The sequence below is a fragment of the Lepidochelys kempii genome, chromosome 8, assembly GCF_965140285.1.
Source record: "Lepidochelys kempii isolate rLepKem1 chromosome 8, rLepKem1.hap1, whole genome shotgun sequence".
In the NCBI taxonomy this organism is placed as follows: Eukaryota; Metazoa; Chordata; order Testudines; family Cheloniidae; genus Lepidochelys; species Lepidochelys kempii.
The window spans coordinates 29996275-30019627 of NC_136387.1; the positions used below are offsets into that span (position 1 = coordinate 29996275).

Below are 23353 nucleotides of genomic sequence, written 5' to 3' on the forward strand. Positions count from 1 at the left end.
AAAGTTTATCACTTTCTCCAATTTTAACCTAAATGTTACAATTCACACATACAAACAACATATTTTAGCACCAAGTCCATAACTTAGTGGGTGTGTGTGTATATATATATATACACACAAAGAGAAAATCTGTGTGGTGGAAAACAGTTTTTATGCCTATCAAATTTTACAAATGATCGAAAGGTCTACGTCAAACTTCCAAAAATTACATAGAGATGGAAGACATTTTTTGGCATTATAACCAAACGCACAGAGCTTACTAATAACTGTTACAATGTCATAGGCTTCATTAAAACAGCTTCTTCCTCCAGGCTGATTGGCAATTTTTGATGGAACCTTTTTCCATCAGTAAATGCCAATCCATCGAAACTGAAACTTTTCATGGAAATATATTTGTTTTGATAAATATTTCATCAGGAAAGTTTCTCAGATCCAAACTGGGGCTGGGGGGGGGGGCAGAGGAGGAGACGGAGGAGCGGGAGAGTGGGGCGAGCACTTTCATGGGATGTAGGAGACCTGGGTTCAAGTCCCTGCTTTGAATCAGGGAGAATAGGGACTTGAACCTGGTCTCTCTCATTCCTAACTACTGGGCTATTGGCTATTTTCAGGGGCAGGTCTCACTTTCTCTCTCTCTGATGTTTTTTCAAGAAAAAATGTGAAAGGTCTAACTATTGGTTCTCATGTGGAATGAACCCATATGTCAAAAGCTCAGTTTCTAATTCTTATTTTCTGGCCAATCCTAGATGAGATACAAAGAGGCAGTGACAAAATATTAACAAAGTGATGAAAAGCAGAAGAACATGCTCAGTAGACAAATTCCATTCCTCTGGTTATAAAACACTAAATAAACTCCTTAGTGTTCAAATGACAAATTACAGATGACATGTGGAAAGTCATAAATGAAACTCTATATTCTTTAGGTTTATGTTTAATTAGAAACATGTATGATATTAAGCCAGAGATTGGAACTGTAGCTGGCAATATGGTCAAGGTGGTCTGAAAAATTCTGTTCTCATCAAATATCAGACATTATTATAACCTGCTTCCTTTGACATACCTCTTCATGCCATCCAGATAACAGCAAGACCTTAAATATGCAAAGCCTCCTAACTGGAGGATAGCTAATGTGACGCCAATTTTTAAAAAGGGCTCCAGAGGTGTTCCCGGCAATTACAGGCTGGTAAACCTGACTTCAGTATTGGGAAAACTGGTTGAAACTGCGGTGAAGAACGAAATTGTCTGACACATAGATGGACATAATTTGTTTAGGAAGAGTCAACATGGTATTTGTAAAGGGAAATCATGCTTCAACAATCTACTAGAATTCTTTGAGGGTGTTAACAAGCATGTAGTCAAGGCGTGTACAGTGGATATAGTGTACTTAGATTTTCAGAAAGCCTTTGACTGTGTGCAGATATGGTTGCCCCATCTCAAAAAAGATATATTGGGATTGTAAAAGGTTCAGAAAAGAGCAATAAAAATTATTAGTGGTATGGAACAGCTGCCATATGAGTAGAGATTAATAAGACTGGGACTTTGCAGCTTGGAAAAGAGACGACTAAGGGGGGATATGGTAGAGGTCTATAAAATCATGAATGGTGTGGAGAAAGCAAATAAGGAAGTGTTATTTACTTCTTCTCATAACACAAGAACTAGGGGTCACCAAATGAAATTAATAGGCAGCAGGTTTAAAACAAAGAAAGGGAAGTATTTTTCACACAGTGCACAGTCAGTCTGTGGATCTCTTTGCCAAAGGATGTTGTGAAGGCCAAGACTATAACAGAGTTCAAAAAAGAACTAGATAAGTTCATGGAGGATAGGTCCAGCAATGGCTATTAGCCCGGATGGACACGGATGGTGTCCCTAGCCTCTGTTTGCCAGAAGCTGGGAATGGGTGATGGGATGGATCGCGTGATGATTACCTGTTCCGTTCATTCCCTCTGGGGCACCTGGCATTGGCCACTGTCAAAAGACAGGATACTGGGCTAGATGGACCTCTGGTCTGACCCAGTATGGCCATTCTTATGTTCTTAACTTAAACACTGTGTCGCAGCCTACAACTTTCAGCAATCCTATATGTATGCGTTTATATACAGACACCCACATGCCCACTGTAGGGAAAAGAATTTGAATGCAGTGTAAACACCTAAAGATAACTGGAAAAGTTATCTTGCAAAACACAGCACTTAACACAACAAAACATTATTTCAATGACCAGTGGGGTCAGGAGGCTCTCTTGCATCTGGGAAAGAATAATTTCTAGACACTGCTGGTTAAGAGCTCTGCTAATTGCAAATAAATATTATATTGGAAAGTTTTGTGAGATTTGGATGGGTTCACAAGTCGCGGAAAGACAGCTCCAAACATCTCCACTATCCAAATTTGAGACGGAGGCAAATACCTAAGCCTCTTCATACTACTCACAAACATCACCTAATTTCAATGATGAATAAAAAAAATAGCATGGGGTAAGTAACTTGCACCTTATCATCCCACATCAGAAACATGTTTACGTTGATATGGCTATAAATGTCATGATTTTGAAATGTAGATCCAGTTCCCAATAGCTGCAAAATGAAAACTGCTAGTGATTGGCCTTACACATCCAAAAGGAACAGAGAATTACTGCAAACTCATGCCTTCTGTCTGAGAAATGTCAGAGCTTCCACTGAGAATTGGTATCTGTGTGCTTGAATTTCCATTAGCTCAAATAGATTGCATCTGATGGTCATCCCTCTTTTGATATGTCAATATTATGAGGATAGGAAGCGTCAGAAAATAGGGAAGGAGAGAGAATATCAACAATGACTTACACTTTGAGGTATGGGAGTCTTAAAAATGAGTCAAAAAAGTGTTCATCCAACTTTTATAGCGGTTTCAATTCCAACAGAATTAAAGTAGGGTTTATTTTAGAGATTTCCTCTGAGACAGCTGTGTATTTCACATTTTCTCACATTTTGTTTTTTAAAGGAACAGTGACAATTTTTAACTAGCCTTTCCTGAGTATTACTTGCACATCAGACTATTTAAGATGAAAGAATTACATAATTGTAATTTAATTTTCACTTTTGAATATTATCATTATTGGTGGAGCAGATAGCACTGCTTATTATTAAGGTTGCCTGAACTTTGGACTTTGAACTTTATAAAACCCTGTTTTCAGTTGCTCATAACTTTGTCAAACATTAATCATTTGGGATAAAGTTTTGCATGACAGGTGTCTGCCTTGGACTGATTTTTTTAGAAAATATATTGCCTTTTTACGTTCAAAGCAAAGACACCATTGATTTCAGATGCTGCTGTGAGTAATCAACACTTCTGTAAGTCAGACAAAGGGTCCCAACTCAAGTACCGAGAAAATGAGGAACATACAATAAGTGTCCACCCATGAAAAGTTTGTTTAAGTGATTTGACTAATATCACACAGAAACTCTGTGATATAAGCTATGATAGAGTCCATTATCCATGGAAATATTCCAGTTCTTTAACTGGGATATCATCCTTTTTCCCTTTCTACAATTCCCTGCCTCATTCACTACCTATAAACTTATGCAACAAATGAGACAGGCAGAGGTCTTACAAAGTCTCCTACACAGTCCTGATTCATCCCCTGAGCAGTTGCATTCTGTGCAATAAAGGAGAAAGGGGTCCTGTGGAAAAAGTAGCATATGATCCTGTAATTAAAGAATGTGCCATATGCACATGTAAAAGAGGGCTGAATTAAGGTTGCACAGGCAACCTTAATTCTGGCATACCCTAAATTCTGAGTGCTTGACTTTGCAACCTTAATAATATTCTTTTAACATAGTTTTTGTGTATAATAAACTATTTATATTGCAGTAACATCTAAACACCTCAAACACATTGGGGCCTCATTGTACTATTATATCTAAACATATAGTTAGAGACGGTTCCTGTCCCAAAGAGTTTACAATCTAAATTTAAGACCAGACAAGACAAGAGTTCACGCCGCTTTGGCCCTTCTTCTGGTTTAAAAACATGGGATGATCCTCTTCTATTGTGAATCAATGTAACTCCTCTAAAGTAAATGGAGCTATGCCAAGTTACACCAGCAAAGCATCAGGCTCTAAAAGTGTGTCCTAAAAATATCTGAGTGTCCCCATAAATTTCTGTATCTCTTTTGCATATTAAAGATTTCCTGAGCTCCTTTTACTTGTTTTATAGTGGGTCAAAGGTCTTAGCTATTTTTCCATCAGAACAAAATGTTTCAACACTGAAAATTCACTCTATCACACTCTATTCTTCTCCTTTCTTGTTTTCTATCCACACTGATTGTGATGTTCCAAAACAGACCCAAGACCATGAAAATAGGAGGCAGTAATTGATAGTCTTCAGAGACAGGCAGAAGCGTACACATTGAGAAAAAGAACTTCAGAGAAATGTTTGCTCCATATGAAGAAAAACAAGTTGGTAGTTAGGTCAAATTTTCTGCAAACATTTCAACATTCAAGTCTGGTATGCTTTCTGAATGGACTTGTAATGAGGGTTGGGGGGAACGCTGTTTGCACTGATATGCCTTGTAATATATCACTGTGGTTTATGTGAGGAGAAGTATACGCCCTTTTCATTTGAGTGTGGTGTCAGAAAATCTGTACTTGTATTGCCAGTTGGTGTTCAAGTGTCTGTATCTCATAGTGCATTTAATTGACTACATACAAGTTAGCTGACTTCAATATCTCCTAGAAAGCTTCAGCAGAGCTCAATGCATCATTTTGTATGACACAGTATTCCACAACAGGACATCATACCAGGTGATCTACATAACAGGGGGTCATTTAGGGAAGGATGAGGGGCTAGAGTTAAGCCAGAAGCACAAGCCTTCTCAGCTTGGAAAGTAAGCCACAACAATAATAAAAGTGCTAATTAATTTTCCCATTACAGCTTACTATCATGAAGATTTCTGGTATAAGTTTTTCTGCGTGGGAAGCTTGCAGCTACTTCCTATCACTATTCCTGCTGGCCAGTGAGCTGTGAAAGTAAAGATTCATAGAACTAACAACAAGGGATCTTTTTCTCTCAGTTCTCTATGAAGCCTTTCAGATCCACTCCATTCAAATGTCCTCATTGCACATCTACAGAAAACAAAGGGGAGTCCTTCCATTGACTTCAATGGGTATGGATTGGGACCACAAAGCAAGTTTCCACAGGGAGTGAGGAACTTTTCTGAGAAGCACAAAGCAGAGTTTTCTGGCTAGATGGAGATTAACCCACCACAGAGTTACCTGGACATGAAATAGAGGGAAAGTGATGCCGTGCCTTTATTCTCGGTACAAATGTAACAGAGAAGTGGAGAGGAAAAAAACCACTATCATGGTTTTAAGCATACAGAATACAGAAGTTTTCATTAGGGAGAAAAATGTCCAAATAAATGAAAATGCAAGAGAAGGAGGATGGCTGTGCATGCCCCCTCCCCCACCATATTCTAGATACTTGATAGCAATGTTTAATTTTCCCCATTCAATTAAAAATACCCCCAGAAACTAGAAAAAAATTTTTGTAAACATAATATCATTATTCTATGTTTGGCTTAATATACTCTGTATCGTGTTTTTAAGACCAACAGCCCGTTGCAGCACACATTTTTGTGCTGTTTTGTGAGACTATCTTTTGATCATGTATCTAAATCTATTATAGGTCTCTTGTAGTCAATAAGCTCTTCATTTTTTAAATGAGTGGCAGCAGATCTTGACTGTCGGTTTTCAGAGCACCTTATTGGAGCAAAAAGACTTCATGCATAAATTGCAGAATCATTTAAATCAAGTGAGTGGGGTTGGGTTTTTTTTTGTATTTTGTTTTGGGTTTTTTTATTTATTTTTGGCAGAAGACAAACGTTGCTCTATATGCAGCAGAATTTTATTAATCTTTGTATTACACATTCCACCACCATTTCAGTCAACATTCGTCTGCTGATCTTAGGGTTTCTTTAATCAAACTGTAAAGAGAGTCTGAAAAATTATTTGGATTAAATAGTTCCACCTAAACGACGGTTCGCGTTACTTTTACTTCATGCCAGGTCTATGTGAATCTTGGGTGTAAGAGTATTGACAGGACAATGAAACACCATGAAGACTGAGTTTAATCAGAAATCTTCACTGCTGGTGGTCCAGATGAGATAGGTCCATACTAAAAAGAAGACTAATCAAGTGTCCAAATCCAAATATCCCTAGAATCTAGAGTACTAGAAATCCAGATCTGGATCTGATTTTCACACATGGCATTTATCTTTATAATTATTCACCAAACCCCTGGTTCAGATCACCATCAAACTAAGGGATGTTCAGATCAAGCATTGAATTTCCCAGCTTTCTGTGGTTACCCAAGTCCCCCCCCCCCCCCCCAAAAAAAAAAAAGAACCTCCCAAGAGAATATATTTTAGAATCATAGAAGCATAGAATATCAGGGTTGGAAGGGACCTCAGGAGGTCATCTAGTCCAACCCCCGGCTCAAAGCAGGACCAATCCCCAACTAAATCATCCCAGCCAGGGCTTTGTCAAGCCTGACCTTAAAAACCTCTAAGGAAGGAGATTCCACCACCTCCCTAGGTAACACATTCCAGTGCTTCGTCACCCTCCTAGTGAAAAAGTTTTTCCTAATATCCAACCTAAACCTCCCCCACTGCAACTTGAGACCATTACTCCTTGTTCTGTCATCTGCTACCACTGAGAACAGTCTAGATCCATCCTCTTTGGAACCCCCTTTCAGGTAGTTGAAAGCAGCTATCAAATCCCCCCACATTCCTCTCTTCTGTAGACTAAATAATCCCAGTTCCCTCAGCCTCTCCTCATAAGTCATGTGTTCCAGTCCCCTAATCATTCTTGTTGCCCTTCACTGGACTCTTTTCAATTTTTCCACATCCTTCTTGTAGTGTGGGGCGCAAAACTGGACACGGTACTCCAGATGAGGCCTCACCAATGCCTCACGTCCCTCGATCTGCTGGCAGTATTCCTAGTTATACAGCCCAAAATGCTGTTAGCTTTCTTGGCAACAAGGGCACACTGTTGACTCATATCCAGCTTCTCGTCCACTGTCACCCCTAGGTCCTTTTCTGCAGAACTGCTGCCTAGCCTCTCGGTCCCCAGTCTGTAGTGGTGCATGGGATTCTTCCATCCTTAGTGCAGGACTCTGCACTTGTCCTTGTTGAACCTCATCAGATTTCTTTTGGCCCAATCCTCTAATTTGTCTAGGTCCCTCTGTATCCTATCCCTACCCTCCAGTGTATCTACCACTCCTCCCAGTTTAGTGTCATCTGCAAACTTGCTGAGGGTGCAATCCACACCATCCTCCAGATCATTAATGAAGATATTGAACAAAACCAGCCCAAGGACTGACCCTTGGGGCACTCCGCTTGATACCGGCTGCCAACTAGACATGGAGCCATTGATCATTACCCGTTGAGCCCGACAATCTAGCCAGCTTTCTATCCACCTTATAGTCCATTCATCCAGTCCATACTACTTTAACTTGCTGGGAAGAATACTGTGGGAGACCATATCAAAAGCTTTGCTAAAGTCAAGGAATAACACATCCACTGCTTTCCCCCTCATCCACAGAGCCAGTTATCTCGTCATAGAAGGTAATTAGGTTAGTCAGGCATGACTTGCCCTTGGTGAATCCATGCTGACTGTTCCTGATCACTTTCCTCTCCTCTAAGTGCTTCAAAACTGATTCCTTCAGGACCTGCTCCATGATTTTTCCAGAGCTGAGACTGACTGGCTTGTCATTCCCCAGATCCTCCTCCTTCCCTTTTTTAAAGATGGGCACTACATTAGCCTTTTTCCAGTCATCTGGGACCTCCCCCAATCACCATGCGTTTTCAAATTTGGCTCTGCAATCACATCCGCCAACTCCTTTAGCACCCTTGGATGCAGTGCATCCAGCCCCAAAGACTTGTGCTCGTCCAGCTTTTCTAAATAGTCCTGAACCACTTCTTTCTCCACAAAGGGCTGGTCACCTCCTCTCCATACTGTGCTGCCTAGTGCAGTAGTCTGGGAGCTGACCTTGTTTGTGAAGACAGAGGCAAAAAAAGCATTAACTACATTAGCTTTTTCCACATCCTATGTCACTAGGTTGCCTCCCTGATTCAGTAAGGGGCCCACACTTTCCTTGACCTTCTTCTTGTTGCTAACTTAGCTGTAGAAACCCTTCTTGTTACTCTTAACATCTTAAGAGCTCTACTGCTTGTGGCAGTTAATAGTTTGGTAAGCTACATACCAGGTGAGAGTTACCAAAACACATGACCATGGCATACAGAGCTATAACATGTTAGCTCACCCCCAAAGTACTGTCGGGCCCAGCTTTCCTGTTCCAGTCCAGGTGTTCTCTAGTTTGGTGTAATGAGGAGGGCAGAGCTACCCTCGGAGTTATAAATGGGAAGCAGCCCAAGGGTAAGAGAGTTCAGAACCTGAAGTCCAGAGAGGGAGAAAGCTCAGAAGAAGAGTAGAGCTGGGCTGAGAGCTTCAGGGAAGGGATGACTCTGAGGGAGGGGAAGTGAGAACTCCTTAGTGAGCAGTGGAGCCAGACCAGGATGGTGAAAGCAGAAAGCAGGAAGGTAGTTGGGGGGAGGGCCACCTATAAACTTCCCAAGCCCAGAGTGGCAGGGCCAAAAAAGGCTGGGGCAGAGGTGTGGGGTGGTGGCTGAAGGCTGACTGCAGCAGAAGGAGATGCCTACTGGCTCTCTGAGCTGGAGAGCTGAAGGCTGGGGAATGATGGCGGGGAACTCATTGATATCTCTGGGTAAGATCTGGAACGATACAGGAAAGAAAAAGGGCAAAGAAACATCTCAGCTAGAGGGGTTGGGGTGAGGCATGAGAAACGCCAGAGCAGTAACTGGGAGCTGGAGCTTGGTGAGAAATACTGGAGCTGTATTGGAGACTGCAGAGCTGTAATGGAGAGCTGCAGCATGGCGAGAGACTCCTGAGCTGTGCTTCGGGTGCTGATGAATTGCTGGAACTTGAAAAACTGCATGTATTATTTGGATGATGCTGTGGAGATTTGAATTATGGTTCTGGGATTTTTTTGTAATAAATTAACCCACAAATGGCTATTTATACTCTGAAACCTTATGTGGCGTTACTGCCTACTCCAGAAGAAAGGAGAAACTGAGGGAGGTGCCCCAGTCATGCCCCAGCCTGACACAAGAAGGCACTCCAAGAAGGGGTCACCATATGACTGGGATTCTCACTACTACCTACAACTCAGAGAGATACTGCAGCTCTGCTTCTCCAAGTTAATTGCATATTTAACTTTATGGATAATAGAACTCACTTCATTCTTTTATATATATCTATATCTACAGCTATCTCTTTCTATAAATAGATAGATAAATCTCAATACCCTTCGTACCAAAATATGCACAGTTGGATCAGTCATCAGGCTGACAAAAAGGACAGTTCTCATCTATCTCTCAAGAAACAGAATGGCAGTTCTAATCATTTTAGTGTTCGGTATTTTGTATGCTAAATTGCAGCATTTTGTTTTAGAATCAAAGTCCATAGGTTATGGAGGGAGAGAGAGGAGACTTAGGACCTTGGAGTTTACTGAGAAAAGTTAATTCCTGTTTTCAAATTAAATATTTCATTGGCTTCTAGCCTTTTAAGAGCAGCCAATAGACTGAAATTGCAATTAGAACAGAACAGTTGTAGATTATAAATGAATGATTTAAATGCCAGGGGCATTTAAATTAAGTTCTGAAATGAATAAATAAACCAAATCTCATTCCTACTGACGTCCAGTTACGGCGTGTTAATTAAACACAGAAGTAGGTTTCAGTTTAGTCCTGCTTCACCTAACCAATTGTTTTAATAGAAACCTACAAAATGCTTCTTGTTTTTTCAGAGGTTCTGCTAGCTTGAATATAAACCTGACAAGATGAATTTACTGGGTAAAGAGCTATGACAGGTTTAAAATAATTGTAAGTTTGGTGGATGCAAAGTTTTTGATTAATAAACAAAATGGTACATTGGTGCAACAAATGCTTGGATCCATTATGAAAATGTGATCCTTGACCACTTGTGAGTAATTAAATGGCTCTAAGGTATTTTTCACAAGGTTAGGGATATCAGTCCTGGTATCTGGGTTAAATACAACTACGTGATCTGTATTACAATTTTAACTAAGTTTGAAATGAATAAATTTGTCTCGCTTTGCTTTCCTAAAACAACTATGCTGCTCGTTTTGAATGGCCACTGCTTCCTAATGGTGAAATGTCTCCCCTCCATGTACAGAGCGAAACAGACAGAACTGGGTGAGCCATTCATCATGAACACGGACGGGATGTCTTCTCAATTTCTTGACTCTTGGCTTTTCCCTCCTACTTACCCAGTTGGGAATTTCTGTGAAAATCCATCACTTTCACAAAGTCTGCCTCTTCTACAACTTAACTATTCTGAGCTTTGCTTGCATGCACTCTTCTGGCTGAGAGAGAGTACAGACAGACAGTTCCTTATGAGCATCCATGAGCCAAGTGGGGCATTTACTCTTCTGTGAGTGTTACACTTCCAGCATTCTGCCCTGTGCTGCATAAGTCTGGGTTGTTGTACCCTTCCAACACAACACAAGTCCAAAGGAGGTACTGCTACTGGATGAGGGCCTTAAACGGGCATATCTTGTTCCTGGAATTCTCAGTGGAATCAGTGTTGAGTAATCCCATTAAAGACAATGCAACTATTTGAATGAGTCAGGGTGGCAGGATTTGGCTCATACCAAGTGAGAAGTCTATGACATCACCAATTTCCTACAAGCATCATTCTATACTTCAACCAAAGGCAGCAGTAAAACGAGTCCCAATAATACCGTTTGAGTTTTAAAGCTAATTTAAATTCAGAGAGAGCGGACACAGATTCCCTGTAACTCAGTGTGTGTCAGTCACACATGCATTGGAATTTTCACGTATTTTCCCTAATTTCATATGCATTGCTAAACAGCATAGATACAGGTTTCTAAATAAGCAGCAGAGGACACAAATGGCAAGCAGAAAATGGATTGTCAAGTCAAGGGAGTCAAGGAGATAAAAATGAAGAGGCTACCCATGTGCTTAAGTCAAATGCTTACAAGAGTTTGAAGTCCAATTTCATTCTTCCCTACTCAGCAATATTACTGGAAGTGAACTACAGCTTCAGAATGGCATTCCATGAACACAAGTAAATGTAGCACTTTCACTGTATACTGAAATACTATTAGTGTATTAGTAATAAAACAAGCCATTAGGCTTAGACACCAAGACAAAAATGTAATTACATTAGCACTCTTGGAGTAACGGCTCAAAAGCTGACTTCCTGTATGATTATAGTTCAATCCAGAATCATTAAACAAGCAATAACACTACTTTTACAGAATTCTGCTTAAGGGGAAAAAATCCATGGCAAAATCAGTGAACATAACAAGCAGAGAGAAATAAATAAGAGGGAGTACTCTGATGCTGCTCCGTTCCACATAATCTGACTATAGTTTAAGGACAAGTTTCAGTCATGATCTCCAGAGAAATCGTAGTAACAGAGCTAGTAATGGGAGCTACTTTGGACCAAATTTAGCCCTTGATGTATGCATGGGGCTCACAATTAGCTTCTTGTGAGCACATTCAAAAGCTGAGCTTGGCCAGCCAATTGTGGATTACATTGACTTTCTTGAACAGAAACCGGCTTTGCTGTATTTAGAGTAAATATTTCTATTGTTTCACACTATATAGTGCAATGTCCTCCACAGCAGAGAAGAGGCAGGACTCTGCTGTCATGAATGTACAGGGAATTAATTATTCAGGCCAGGACTGGTGATAGTACTTTAGTGCCCAAGGCTGCTGCTACCCAGTGGTGCTACCTGGGCAGAGCAGTCCCAACAGTCTCCCCTAAAAATTAGGCACTTTGGCCTTTGCCTGTGTGGCCTACCTATAGCACTGATCCTGATTCAGGCTAGAAGTCAAAGATGAAATCTTGCAGTTCTCCCTTTTACTCTAGATTCCCAACTTAGCATTATCACACAGGGTCTCACTAAGTCTTGGGCTAAGCAGTAACAGAATGGATTGCTGACTATTCTACAGATGTCAATGTATCATCTAGATAAAGATGTTCTTGCTAAAACAACAAGCTGAAACAAACAGGTCACCTTTATAACAGACGACGGGGCCATTGGGACTGACATTTGAAAGCTACTTGATAAGCACTGATATGTTTCTCTAGTAGGACAGTGGTTCTCAAACTAGAGTCGCCGCTTGTTCAGGGAAAGCCCCTGGCGGGTCGGGCCGGGCCGGTTTGTTTACCTGACACGTCTGAAGGTTTGGCTGATTTAGCATTTTACCCACCTGCTAAATAAGTCTTCTCCACATCAACACCCGGTTTTGCCAGTGATGTCTCCCCACAGTCCCCAACTTAAAAAGTCTCCATCATCATCCTGGGTCAACCACAACCAGGACTTCTTATTCTAAAACAGTGTGTCTGCAACTGTTGTTAAAATTAGCAATAAGAATGCAAATAGGGATGCTTTAGAAGGTCTAAACAAGAACACCCTCTACTGATCTGTTAAGTATTTGAAAGTGTGTTGGTGTATGATAAAAGGTTCAAGAATGCTGACACACACACACACACGCATCCACCCAATTTATCTTTGTGGCTTTTACTTTTTACTAGTTCTGGGTGGTTGCTTAACTTTTGTGTGCGGGATTAGCATTCACAAAAATATGAGTCTGACAGCCCCAGAAACAGAAGCCCTCCATTTAACCAGAGGAAAAGTTCAGTGTAGACAGCAGTACTGCAAGCATCCCCAAAACACGCTACCTTAAGTCTCCTAAAGGTAGGCCCTCTAAAATAAGGCCCCATTGGGAAAGAATAGTACCCACTGAAATGTTTCTTTAAACTAGATCTCAGTTAAAGTTGCTGATGACAAGAGTTGTTTAGTAGGAGCTGAAAATCCTTTTGAAATGTTACTGAAGGGCACCAAGAATAGATTCAGATCCTGATTTTCTCAAAAGGCTTTAAGAGAACTGAAAAAACACAGTGTTAAGTCCTGCAGTTTTGCCCAGAATCTGGTGTAAGAATGTTTACCAGTACTCTTGGGGCTCTCAAAGGGGCTAAAACCCTATCTCAGAGACCAAAAACGATATTATTGGCTAATGTAACCCACAAGTCACTCACATACAAACGGGCAAAAGTTGGAGAAAATAGTTAAGTAGATAAAAAGTTGGCAAATGATAAAAATACTGAGATCTGGTATTTAGTGGTAAACTGAGGATAGCAAACCAGCCTGAACTGAAGCTTTGCAAACCAACCAACCAACCAACCAAACACACACACAAAACCACATCCAAAAAAACCAAGAAAAAACCCTGATTCCCATGACCATTAAAATCTGGACAGTTGTAGGGGGCATTGCTCACCGCATCCCTGCAGGAATTGAGATCAACCAGTGGTGGGGGAAGGAGACAAAATCTTCCCCGCTCCCTCAGAAATTATTGTTGCTGCTCAGTAGAAGCAAGGCCTGCATAATTAAGTGCATCACTTGATAAGATGCCCCACTCATCTTCTTCTCTTTATTTGTCTTTAATCTACATTCCTTCTTTTTTTCAGGGGTTTACCACTTTTACCAGTTATCAGTACCTCCAGATAACATGCTGTAAGTAGCAGATGATTCTATATATTTATATTCTATAAATGAAATATAAGCAGAGTATTTTCCCCTGCTTTTCTCGTGGCATTTTTTGAATGTTCTATCATGATATCTAGCCTATGGAGTGTTTATTTATATTAGTTTTTCATTGTTGTTTTTCTCCTTAACAACATTCCATGAAGTAAAAAAAATGATTAAATCAGTCTAGTGATTCTAGAAGCCCTGGCCAGAGATTAATGGCTATGATTTTAGCACTGCTAGATCTCTTCTTAATAACCACCAAACAACCTTTCCTTTCTGGCTCTTGGTGTTGTGGTAAGAGGCAGTAATGGGATAGAGATACTGCATTACCCTCCGTATTACACCTCACACAGAGTTTTATCATAGGAATTCGGAACTTTAGATTCCCAAATTAGATTTGAATCAATTCCATGTTTCCTTAAAATCACTGTCAGCTGCATTAGTCAGAACAGATTGGAAGTTTGACACACTGGGACTGATTCTCCTCTCACTCCAGTTTTAGTCTGGTCTAACTCAAATTAACTTCAACTGAATTACCACTGATTTATACTGCTGCAAGTATGTGAGAGGAAAATTTGGCTGTGTGTGAATAGAGGGTAAGGAACAGGAAGCAGAAACCCCCCCCCCACTTAATGGAAAAATAAAATTATTTAGGTAACCAAGTTCCCCACTTTCAAACTCCAATGTCATTGCTCATTAAAGAAAATCTGTCCTATAGGAAGCAGTTCAAAAATTAAATGTTTAAATTTATGTATTGTTACATTTCCTTTTGGAGAGTGCATTGAAAGAAATAAGTAAAAAAATCAGCTATGAATTGAAGGAGATTTTATATACTGGTAGTACCACTTACATTAAAAAACAACACCTTTTATATTTCTCCCCTGGAAACCTATACCTCTGGTTCTTACCCTCCTTTTATTTCTTTAAATGGTGCCCACTGTGAAGTATCCCAAGTGACTGGTAAACATTTTTGTTATAATATTGTAACAAACCAGTGTCAACCTTGGAGTTCAGGGTCATCACTATGCCGCGTGCCATGGCCACTCAGACCTTCAAGAAGCAACGGGGACAAGCATACTAGCCAGTTCATTACAGTATCGTACGATAGGCTCAATTTTCTTATAATGGAACTGCTTTACACTCAACTGTTTAGTTTGAATGAATATTACTTTATTTCTCCTGAGTCTCTTTCCTCATTCTCCTCATATATGCACTTTAAAAAACTCCAGAACTTAAGGATGGTTTATTAAAATATTTTGAAAAAAAATCAAATTGTGATCTAAAATGGGGATATTAAGCGGATCACCCACCAGACACTGACAAGATCAAGGCAGTTGCTTGCTGACTGTATGGCTTCATAAACTCACCGCTTGAGACTGCAAGGCATTAAAGCGAGTGACAAAAGGCTTTGTGACTCAATGTAGCTGATCAGTATGTAGATTAAACTCACCTTGAATGAGCAAAAATCAGGTAGGAGAAAAAAAACAAAGAGCCACAACTCAAATTCATGTAAGAATTAAGTCAGGGGACTTAGGGAGATGAAACAGAACAGCTACCTTAAGGGGCTAGAGAGAAAATAATTTAACAGTGTAACATCTAAACATTGCTTGGGATCTGGTTTTCACCTAAAGCAGAGGTTGGAAGGCTCAAATAGGTACCAACAAGCACCTCCCGTAACTGCTTCCCTGATACCAAGAAGAATATGAAAATAAACAGTCCCCTTGCATCAAAGCAAAGCTGATATTTCAGCTGACAGACAAGTCTTTTCTTGGTGTCTTGTTACTCTTTGTTTCCATAATGTGGTTGGGAGTTGGAGAGTTGTGGTGGAGGAAGATAGGAGAAATGTGTCATACTATTTGTACTTCATCGATTGGCATAATCACCCTATTTAGTATGGTGCCTTGCACGCCAACTCTATCTCAAAATGTGTTGCAGAGTTAAATAAAGCAGTTTCACAGGGGAAAAGATGTGTTTGCAGATTAATTCAAGCATTAAGACAGAGTTCCGACAGAAGCAGCTGCAGAAGAGAAGACCGTTATACTAAGAGTGGACAAGTTATGTTAACAGTCAGAGAGAAGGCTCATGATAGATGAAGAGAGGGCTAGTTAACTATGCGGAAAGCTGCCCGGCCCACAATGGTAAGACAGGATGCCAAATTATTTTTGTCATCTAAAGCCAGCACTGTTCAGGATCATATAAATTAGGTTTCTCTGCTGTCCTCAGTACTACAGAGCCGATTAGACATCTTTTGAGCTATATTTGCAAGCCAGCCTTCAGGTTGCTGCACACAAATCTTCCACACACACACGTGCCTGAGCCAACCACCCATTTACACGAACAAATCCCAATGTGCCCAAAGCATTCAACTAGCATGTGTAAAATTTAGGTACGCAAATTGAGAGGCCTGCTTGAAAGCTTAGTCCTTCAAGCTCTTTTATTCTGAATTTATGCATCTTGCCCATCTCTCTTGCTATACGCATTTACCATGCCAGAAAGGTAGCATGGTGCTTCATGCCAGGCGCTAGATATGGCATGTCACAACCTGGGTTCTTGTTCCAGTTTTGCTATGAGAGTTTGGGTGACTCATTGCATCTCTTTGTTCTTCAGTTTTCCAAACATTCCCTGTTATGGAGGATTCAGTATTTAGTTGGACCCTTAAATTCTCATTAATTCAAGTTTTAAAATTCGCTATGAAATGAAAAAATGTGGTTTTGGGTAGTGTTCTGTACCAGTCTGAAGTCATTTTCCCTAGTTCAAATAAATGACCTTTTTTACTTGAATTCCACCCCATGTGCACCACCCCCCAGCCCCCAACTTCAAAGTTTGAAATTATCAATACCAAGCTTTGATCTAGAATCCTGACAAAGTCCGTAATATGGTGGTCAAAAAAAATGAAGAAATGTAAAGATCTCACTCTTCTCCCAAGAGAAAATGCCCATTGCTATAAAGCAGTTCTGTCTGAAACCCTGAACATATACTGAAACACAATGGTGCAGCACATTGTATTCCAGCACTAAGTTTGTCACTATGAAACACAGAAGCCTTTTAGCACCACTTTAGGGCTTGTTACTGTTGTTCATATCATTATATAAAGTACATTCACAGTGAGACAAGGCCTGCACAGCAGCATCATCTTGTACTGGTCTGATCTGAAGTTGCTCTATATTAAGATCCAGTAACTTCATAGTCAAACAATGACTAAACTAGTCTGTAAATTCAGGGAAGAGAAGTTGACATGTGAAACAGTGGGGCCAAGGTTTAAGATGCTCTTTAGAATGTATAAATCAGGGGCATCTTCAGCAAACTGTGCACATGGATTGGTCTTTTTTTTTTTTTTTAAACAAGTGGGCAGTAAACAGGATTCTGTGCTAAATCTTCCCGTGATGAACTCTTGTAGATTTCCATTTCACCACACATCATTTACAATTGGGTGCTAAGGAATGCGTTCTCAGGACTACATAGCTGCAGGCTTTTTTGTTGTGTGTGGTTTTGTTTGTTTTGTGTTTTAAATAAAAAACAGGCTACCCTTAAGAGAGTTACCTGATAGGGAACCAGAGAGGACTCCTTAGTCATCCTATCTCCCCATCATTCAACTGCACTTCCTTTCCTCTTTTGGGACAGCATGGCTAATACAGAACACTATTTATTCTGGCAGGTACTTTTCCGCTAGGGAGGAGTTCCTCACAGTCCAGTTATACCTTAGCTCTATTGATTTAAACATCTCCTTTTGTTTCACTGCACAGTACTGTATTTCTGGAAGCACCAGTTGTTGAGTTATTTTTTTTTTTTTTATAACTTCCCTTGTAAAATGAGGCTCTGTCAAGGGCAATTTCCTTACCCACTTTTTTTTTCTCCTCCTCACTCCTCCCCTTCACCATGACCTGTTGTAGTCTGTCTCATCTTATCTTTGTAATTTAGATTTTAATGGCCTGCTTTTCAGAAGTGCTGGGCATCCACAAATCCCACTGAAGTCCATGGTAACTACATGAAAATGAGGCCATGCATGATCCTTGGTGCAGGGGCCTTGTTTCCTATGTCTCTGCTACACACCATGCCCATCTCTAATTTTTTAAACTAACTGATTATCAATAATGCACTTAAGAGTTTGATCAAACCCTTGTCCGACAAAATATTTACCTCTCACTTGTGGTCATGAATTAATACAACAATGGGGAAAAGCCTGCAGTTGTGCCTGCCCCCACAGCCATCACCTGAGCACCAGCCATTTCTCAAATGCTCGTAGTGCAACCACCACAATTACATTTCGTACAGCTGACACTGACCCCTATGGCACAGCACTGCCAAGTGGCCCCACAGAAGCCATTTTGTACAAAAGCACACAAGAACTTGACAAATTCTTGTTTCCTCCCTTATGTAGTTCCCACATTTTCTCTCCTTGATCAAGCCACATATAAAAATAACTAAAAAACAGAGTTATTTGTACGGTACTATTTAGGTCAGATAGTGTAAGTTTTAGCATTGCTTTCTTCTAAGGTCAGGGTTAAAGCACCTACAAAAGAACATAATCTCTGTATAAAATGCGGCTTTTCCTGCTGTTTGACTCAAGCTCTTCAGACTTCTCAGAGGGTCTCAGTACCGCTCTCTATATGTAATATGCATAGCTTTTTTTTTCTTTAAGTTTGGCTTACATGCCTGTGGTTAAATTGTCTGGCAAACTTGATGTAAAAAGGGATTCGTCCTGCACAGACAGTTATACAGCATGCGAGTGGTGGGTTTACCTTCCTCTACATCTCGAAGCACAGATCACATGAATGAGGGTAACACACCCAATCGTCAAAGCTTCCTTTGAGAGAAGGAGGTGAGCATAAGCGCATCTCTGTCCTTGCCATCTAATACTATTACGACTATGTATTACTGCTGTAAGGGACCAGAGTGTCAGCCCAGAGAACACAATCACCAACACCATTTCAAGCTACTGCACACTACCACACTAATGTGCCTCAGTTCTGATGGACAACCTCTAACAGCAAAGGGAAAACATTATCTAAGATCATTCAGTCCTTGGCCTTTCTGCTGACACTGTCAGCAATTCCGGATAATAGGTTTTCGTAATGCAGGATCTCGTAGTCATATAAGCACAGAGTCAGGAATAAGTGACTCCTGCATTCTATTCCTAGCGCTGACTACAGCTTGTTGAGACACTTTGGGCAATTCACTCAGCCTCTCTGTATCTAGTTTCTCCACCTGTAAAATAGGGATAATAATATTTCCTCACCTCAAAGGGACAATGTTACTTAATATTTGAAAACGGGAATAAATATATAAAATGCTATGATGAGTAAAGATAATTATTATCTAACCTGAGCTCACCTCATGTTGCATACAACCCCAGTCATCAGGTGGTATAAACACACATTTGGTCACAAAAATCAGTGACAGCATTTTAATGATAAAACTTCGATAGATAGACTCACACACACACACACACACACACACACTCATGCCCATTTTACCAGTAAGGAAAATTAGGTAGAGAGAAGTTCAGTGTCTTGATTTCAAGTCACAAATGAAGTTTGTTTCAGAGACTGGGACAGATGTCTGGACTTATAGTCCAAGCCTTCATAAATAGACCCGATTCCCACTGGATCAAACCCCATACTGGAAAAACAGCAATGTATACAGATCAGCATTTACTAATCCCTTCCCTTTGTAAACTAGTCAGCTGTAGAGTTTAGAGGGATTTTCCCCTGAGAAATGCCAAATTACTACTATTTAATTGTCTTTTCACATTAAAATCATTTCTAACACCACAGCTGAGAAAAGAATTTGAGAACAGAATAGTTCAACACTTCATATGAGACTGAATAAATCATAACAATTTACAATATTAGCAAACAGTTTAGCAGTGATATGACTGAATCAGCACTGGCATGGAATTACATTTAAATGGGATTAATAATAATACTTCATTCACTGATTTTGTGTGAACGTCATTATAAAAATGTCAGAAGATAGATAAATGAATAATCAGTGTCATACCAGAGCAGACGTATTCCTTTTTCTGAACATCCGCCACATTAAAACCCCGTAGGTGCACAGGTGCCATGCAGAATGTGAACTGCCCAATCGAGCGTCTCTGACGCAGCCAGTCAGACAGCCAAGCCAGGTGGCAGTCACAATACAGGTAATTGGAGTGAAGCCGCCTGCAATGGGCAGAAAGAGTCACATCACATCTGAATGTTTTAGAAACAGTGATTAAACACAGCAAACTCATACAAATTCTCAGAGACATTGTACTAAAAACCCTGCACATATTTTCACACATGAGTATGCTGAATTATTATAGGTGAATTGTTGAGACTAGAGGATGAGGGGATCCACAAAATTGAAGAGGCTTTCATTTAATCAAATTGTCTTTTCTGTTATATTGAAAAGCAATAAGTGACCCTGACAAGAAGCAGAGGTCCAAGTAAGCACCAAAAGGATGGGTGTGCAATCAACCCATGAAACTGAAAATTTTCCAGCAGGCAGCAATCTTGGGTGAAATTATCAGTGCCAGGAGTACCATAGCAGCTTCATGGTGGTTAGAGGCTTTTATCTTAGGGCGGTATAGACAAAGCACAGAGGACCCCCGAAAAGATAATATCTATTAACTGAACTTTTTCATTAAAGGTTTAGTTCACATTTAGGTGACGATTCATCCTTCCCCATCATTAAGTAATTTAATAGAAGCTTCACTTGTCGTCATGGCCATCCATTGAGCTTCTAAGAGGAGTCTGAGAAGTATTGTTCAGCAATGGGATGTCTATTTTACAGACTCACAACGGATAGAAATCTTAAATACAAAATACTCAAATTATGAGTACTTGTGCAATTTTGCTGTGGGTTTGCTGAATACATTAATTGCTCTCCCCCTCCCCCCGGCCCAGTTCATTTTTAACATGATGCAATTACACAAGAGAAGATGTAAACTTCTAAGTTTATACCAAAGACTTCCAGAAGCATCATCTAGCTTTAATCCCTTCCCTCCCCCATATCTTTTAAATAATAAACATGCAACCAAGGAATGAACCCAATACTTTTAATAACTACCACAAACTTTAGGTCAAAGTTTAATAAGTTGAAAGTGGCAAAATTAAACATTTCATTCCTTTTAATGAGTCATGAGTTCATAGCATTATGACAAAGTTGAAATGACAACCCCACCCCAGCCCCTGCCGAAGACTGCAAATCTTGTAAGATATAGTTAGACAAAGCATTCTTAACTGCAATTCAGTAATATAGCAAGTATTATATTAAAAAAAAATTGGTGTTCACACAGGATTTAGCCTTGCCAGCTCCAGAAGAAATTAACCATCAATCTAGAGATATTCATATTACACAGTGGCAGTTGAGATCAGTGGTGGCGCCTGAACTGACAGTCCCTAGATTTGTACGTCTGGGGGGAGCCACTGACACATTTTCAGTTGGCTGGACCTCAAGCTTGGAATTCACTTCCATGCTTTGCCCAGTAGTGCTTACATCTGCTGGGTACACTTCAGGGCACACTGTAAAGCATATCTATTCACCCAAGATTTCAATGAAGTGGCGAGGCGGGGCAGTGATGTTGTTATAAGATGTGAAAGTTTTAGATGACACTGCATCAACTTAGATCTTTGGTAAAATGTTTTTATTACGAATTTTTTTTATTTCATTTTTGGTAGGCACAGCATATAAACTGAAAGAACAAATATATACATTCACAAAGCTGAGAGAACACTGTCTAGGAAAAGATCACCCTAATTGCAGCAAGGCTGTGGCAACCTATAGATGAACAATTTCATACAGCTAACCTGACAAAGAATTAGCATCCCTTCCCATCACAACATTCTAGAACATCCTATGATGATATTCAGAATTATACTTTCTAAAGAAAGTAGGAACATGCCTTTTTTTGTTTTCAGACAGGGCTCATATGATAAAAATTTCACAAGAACTGCTTCCATTTCTCCTATTTGTTTTCTTGCTAGATATATCAAATTAGTTTCTGGGTTTAAATATTTTAACAGTGGGAACTATATTCCTCCTCAATCTGCCTGCATTGTCCCATGTGAGCCCTATCTTTAGACTTGATAACATTATTTGTGTTGAAATTCTGCAGCATGCCACGGGTGTTTGGGAATTGCTCTTGGTTCATTGTAAACAAGCTGTCAAGCTTAACCAGGTAGCTTGTAGGAATAGGTCTTTGATAAACAAATTAATGAATACAATAAGAATGCTTGAAAAGGGCTTCCATTGTGGTTGAGAAACATGGCATAACCACCCCTTGTGCAAGTCAGGAGCACTGAACCCATTTGGTGTATTTTTTTTTGGTATATTTTACATTTTTTTTAATGTAATAATTTACCTCTGCAGTCACTCACAGATGCAGAGATAGCAAGAGACTCACCATTAAAGAAATTAATACTGGGGCCATGTTTAGCATAAATAAAGCTGTTTCACACAAATGAAAGCAGATCAATACAAACTAATTCCTGTAAATTCCAATCAAGAGCAAAAAAAAAAAATCAACAAACAAAAAACAACAGAAAAGAGGAGTTAGGTAGAACAGATCAGCATAGAAGAGTTGATGTATTTATTTTATTTTTAAAAAAGGATTCTTAAGTGTTACAATTTTATTAGTACATTTTTCTTTCCCTTAAAGGTCATATTGACTGGACACTTCCTTAATTTTTCCTCCCATGCTCTTCATAATGGAATGGATTTTTTTTTCTTTTAAAAAATTCACTCAACTCTTGTCTTTATAAAACAAGCTGGATTGATAGCACTGAGAATAAACTTTTTAGCTACAGAAGAAGTACAGTACAGGCAGCTTCCCCAATTGCCTATCAATGGACCTCAGCACTCACTATAAAGAATTACATCCAGTGTACTCTATCTAGGCCCATTCAATCTATGACTTCTTTAGTAATCCTGCTAACACAATGGCCAGGTGTGATGATAGTTCTGTGATGTGGACACCGAGCCGCTGGGAACTAAATGAAGATTATATTAATTCTATCTAAGGTACTGCACAGCCATCAGATGGCTGAATTTGAACCACTGACTGAAGGATCGAATACTACATCCTACCTCTCCAACCCAAGCCATCATGTCTGCAATAAATTCTGTGCAACATGTTTTCTCTCACAGATTTTGCCCTTTATGAAAACAGCTTCTTTGAGGTGTATATTAACGTGGAAGAAAAAAAAAGGTATTAAGTAAAATCAGAAACATGACATGAGAGAAGGTATTGCTGTTCCTTCCCCCATAAATATCTTCATATGAACATTTTACCTAACAGAACAATAAGAGACTTATTTCTCAGTTGATTTGTACAAAGATGCGTTACCTGGGCAGTTGCAAAGGGGGATTATTACCTACTTCAGGAAAGCACATGTTTAATATCAAAGCCATATTATCATGCAATATGGGCCAACAATGGTCAAGTGTGTTTCTAATAATTTTTAGCCATGAAAAATAATTTTAATATTTAGACATCATCTTTGTGAGATGTGATGGTGGTGATTTGAGGAGAATGGACCAATTCCAGCTTTGAAGGAGCAGCAGAAGAAGTCATGAAATATTTGTGACATCTGTGTTTATCTTACATTTATTATTCTTTTGATGGCTTTACTACCTCTGACAATGCAGGGAGAAGGTAAAATGAAAGATTAAACCATTGTATTAAAATTCTACCATTCTGCATGGGGCTTTTAAAAAAAATACTGAACTGTTC

The 23353-nt window shown here is 39.7% G+C and overlaps 1 protein-coding gene across 2 annotated transcripts in view; it reads right to left on the reverse strand.

The window, feature by feature from the left end:
- SLIT3 (slit guidance ligand 3) overlaps positions 1 to 23353 on the reverse strand; it is an 801478-nt gene that overhangs the window by 259193 nt on the left and 518932 nt on the right. For both annotated transcript variants that reach the window (XM_073355953.2, XM_073355954.1), the window contains one exon: positions 19636 to 19799. In XM_073355953.2, coding sequence (XP_073212054.1) covers positions 19636 to 19799 — 164 coding nt within the window. The remainder of the gene's footprint in view (positions 1 to 19635; positions 19800 to 23353) is intronic.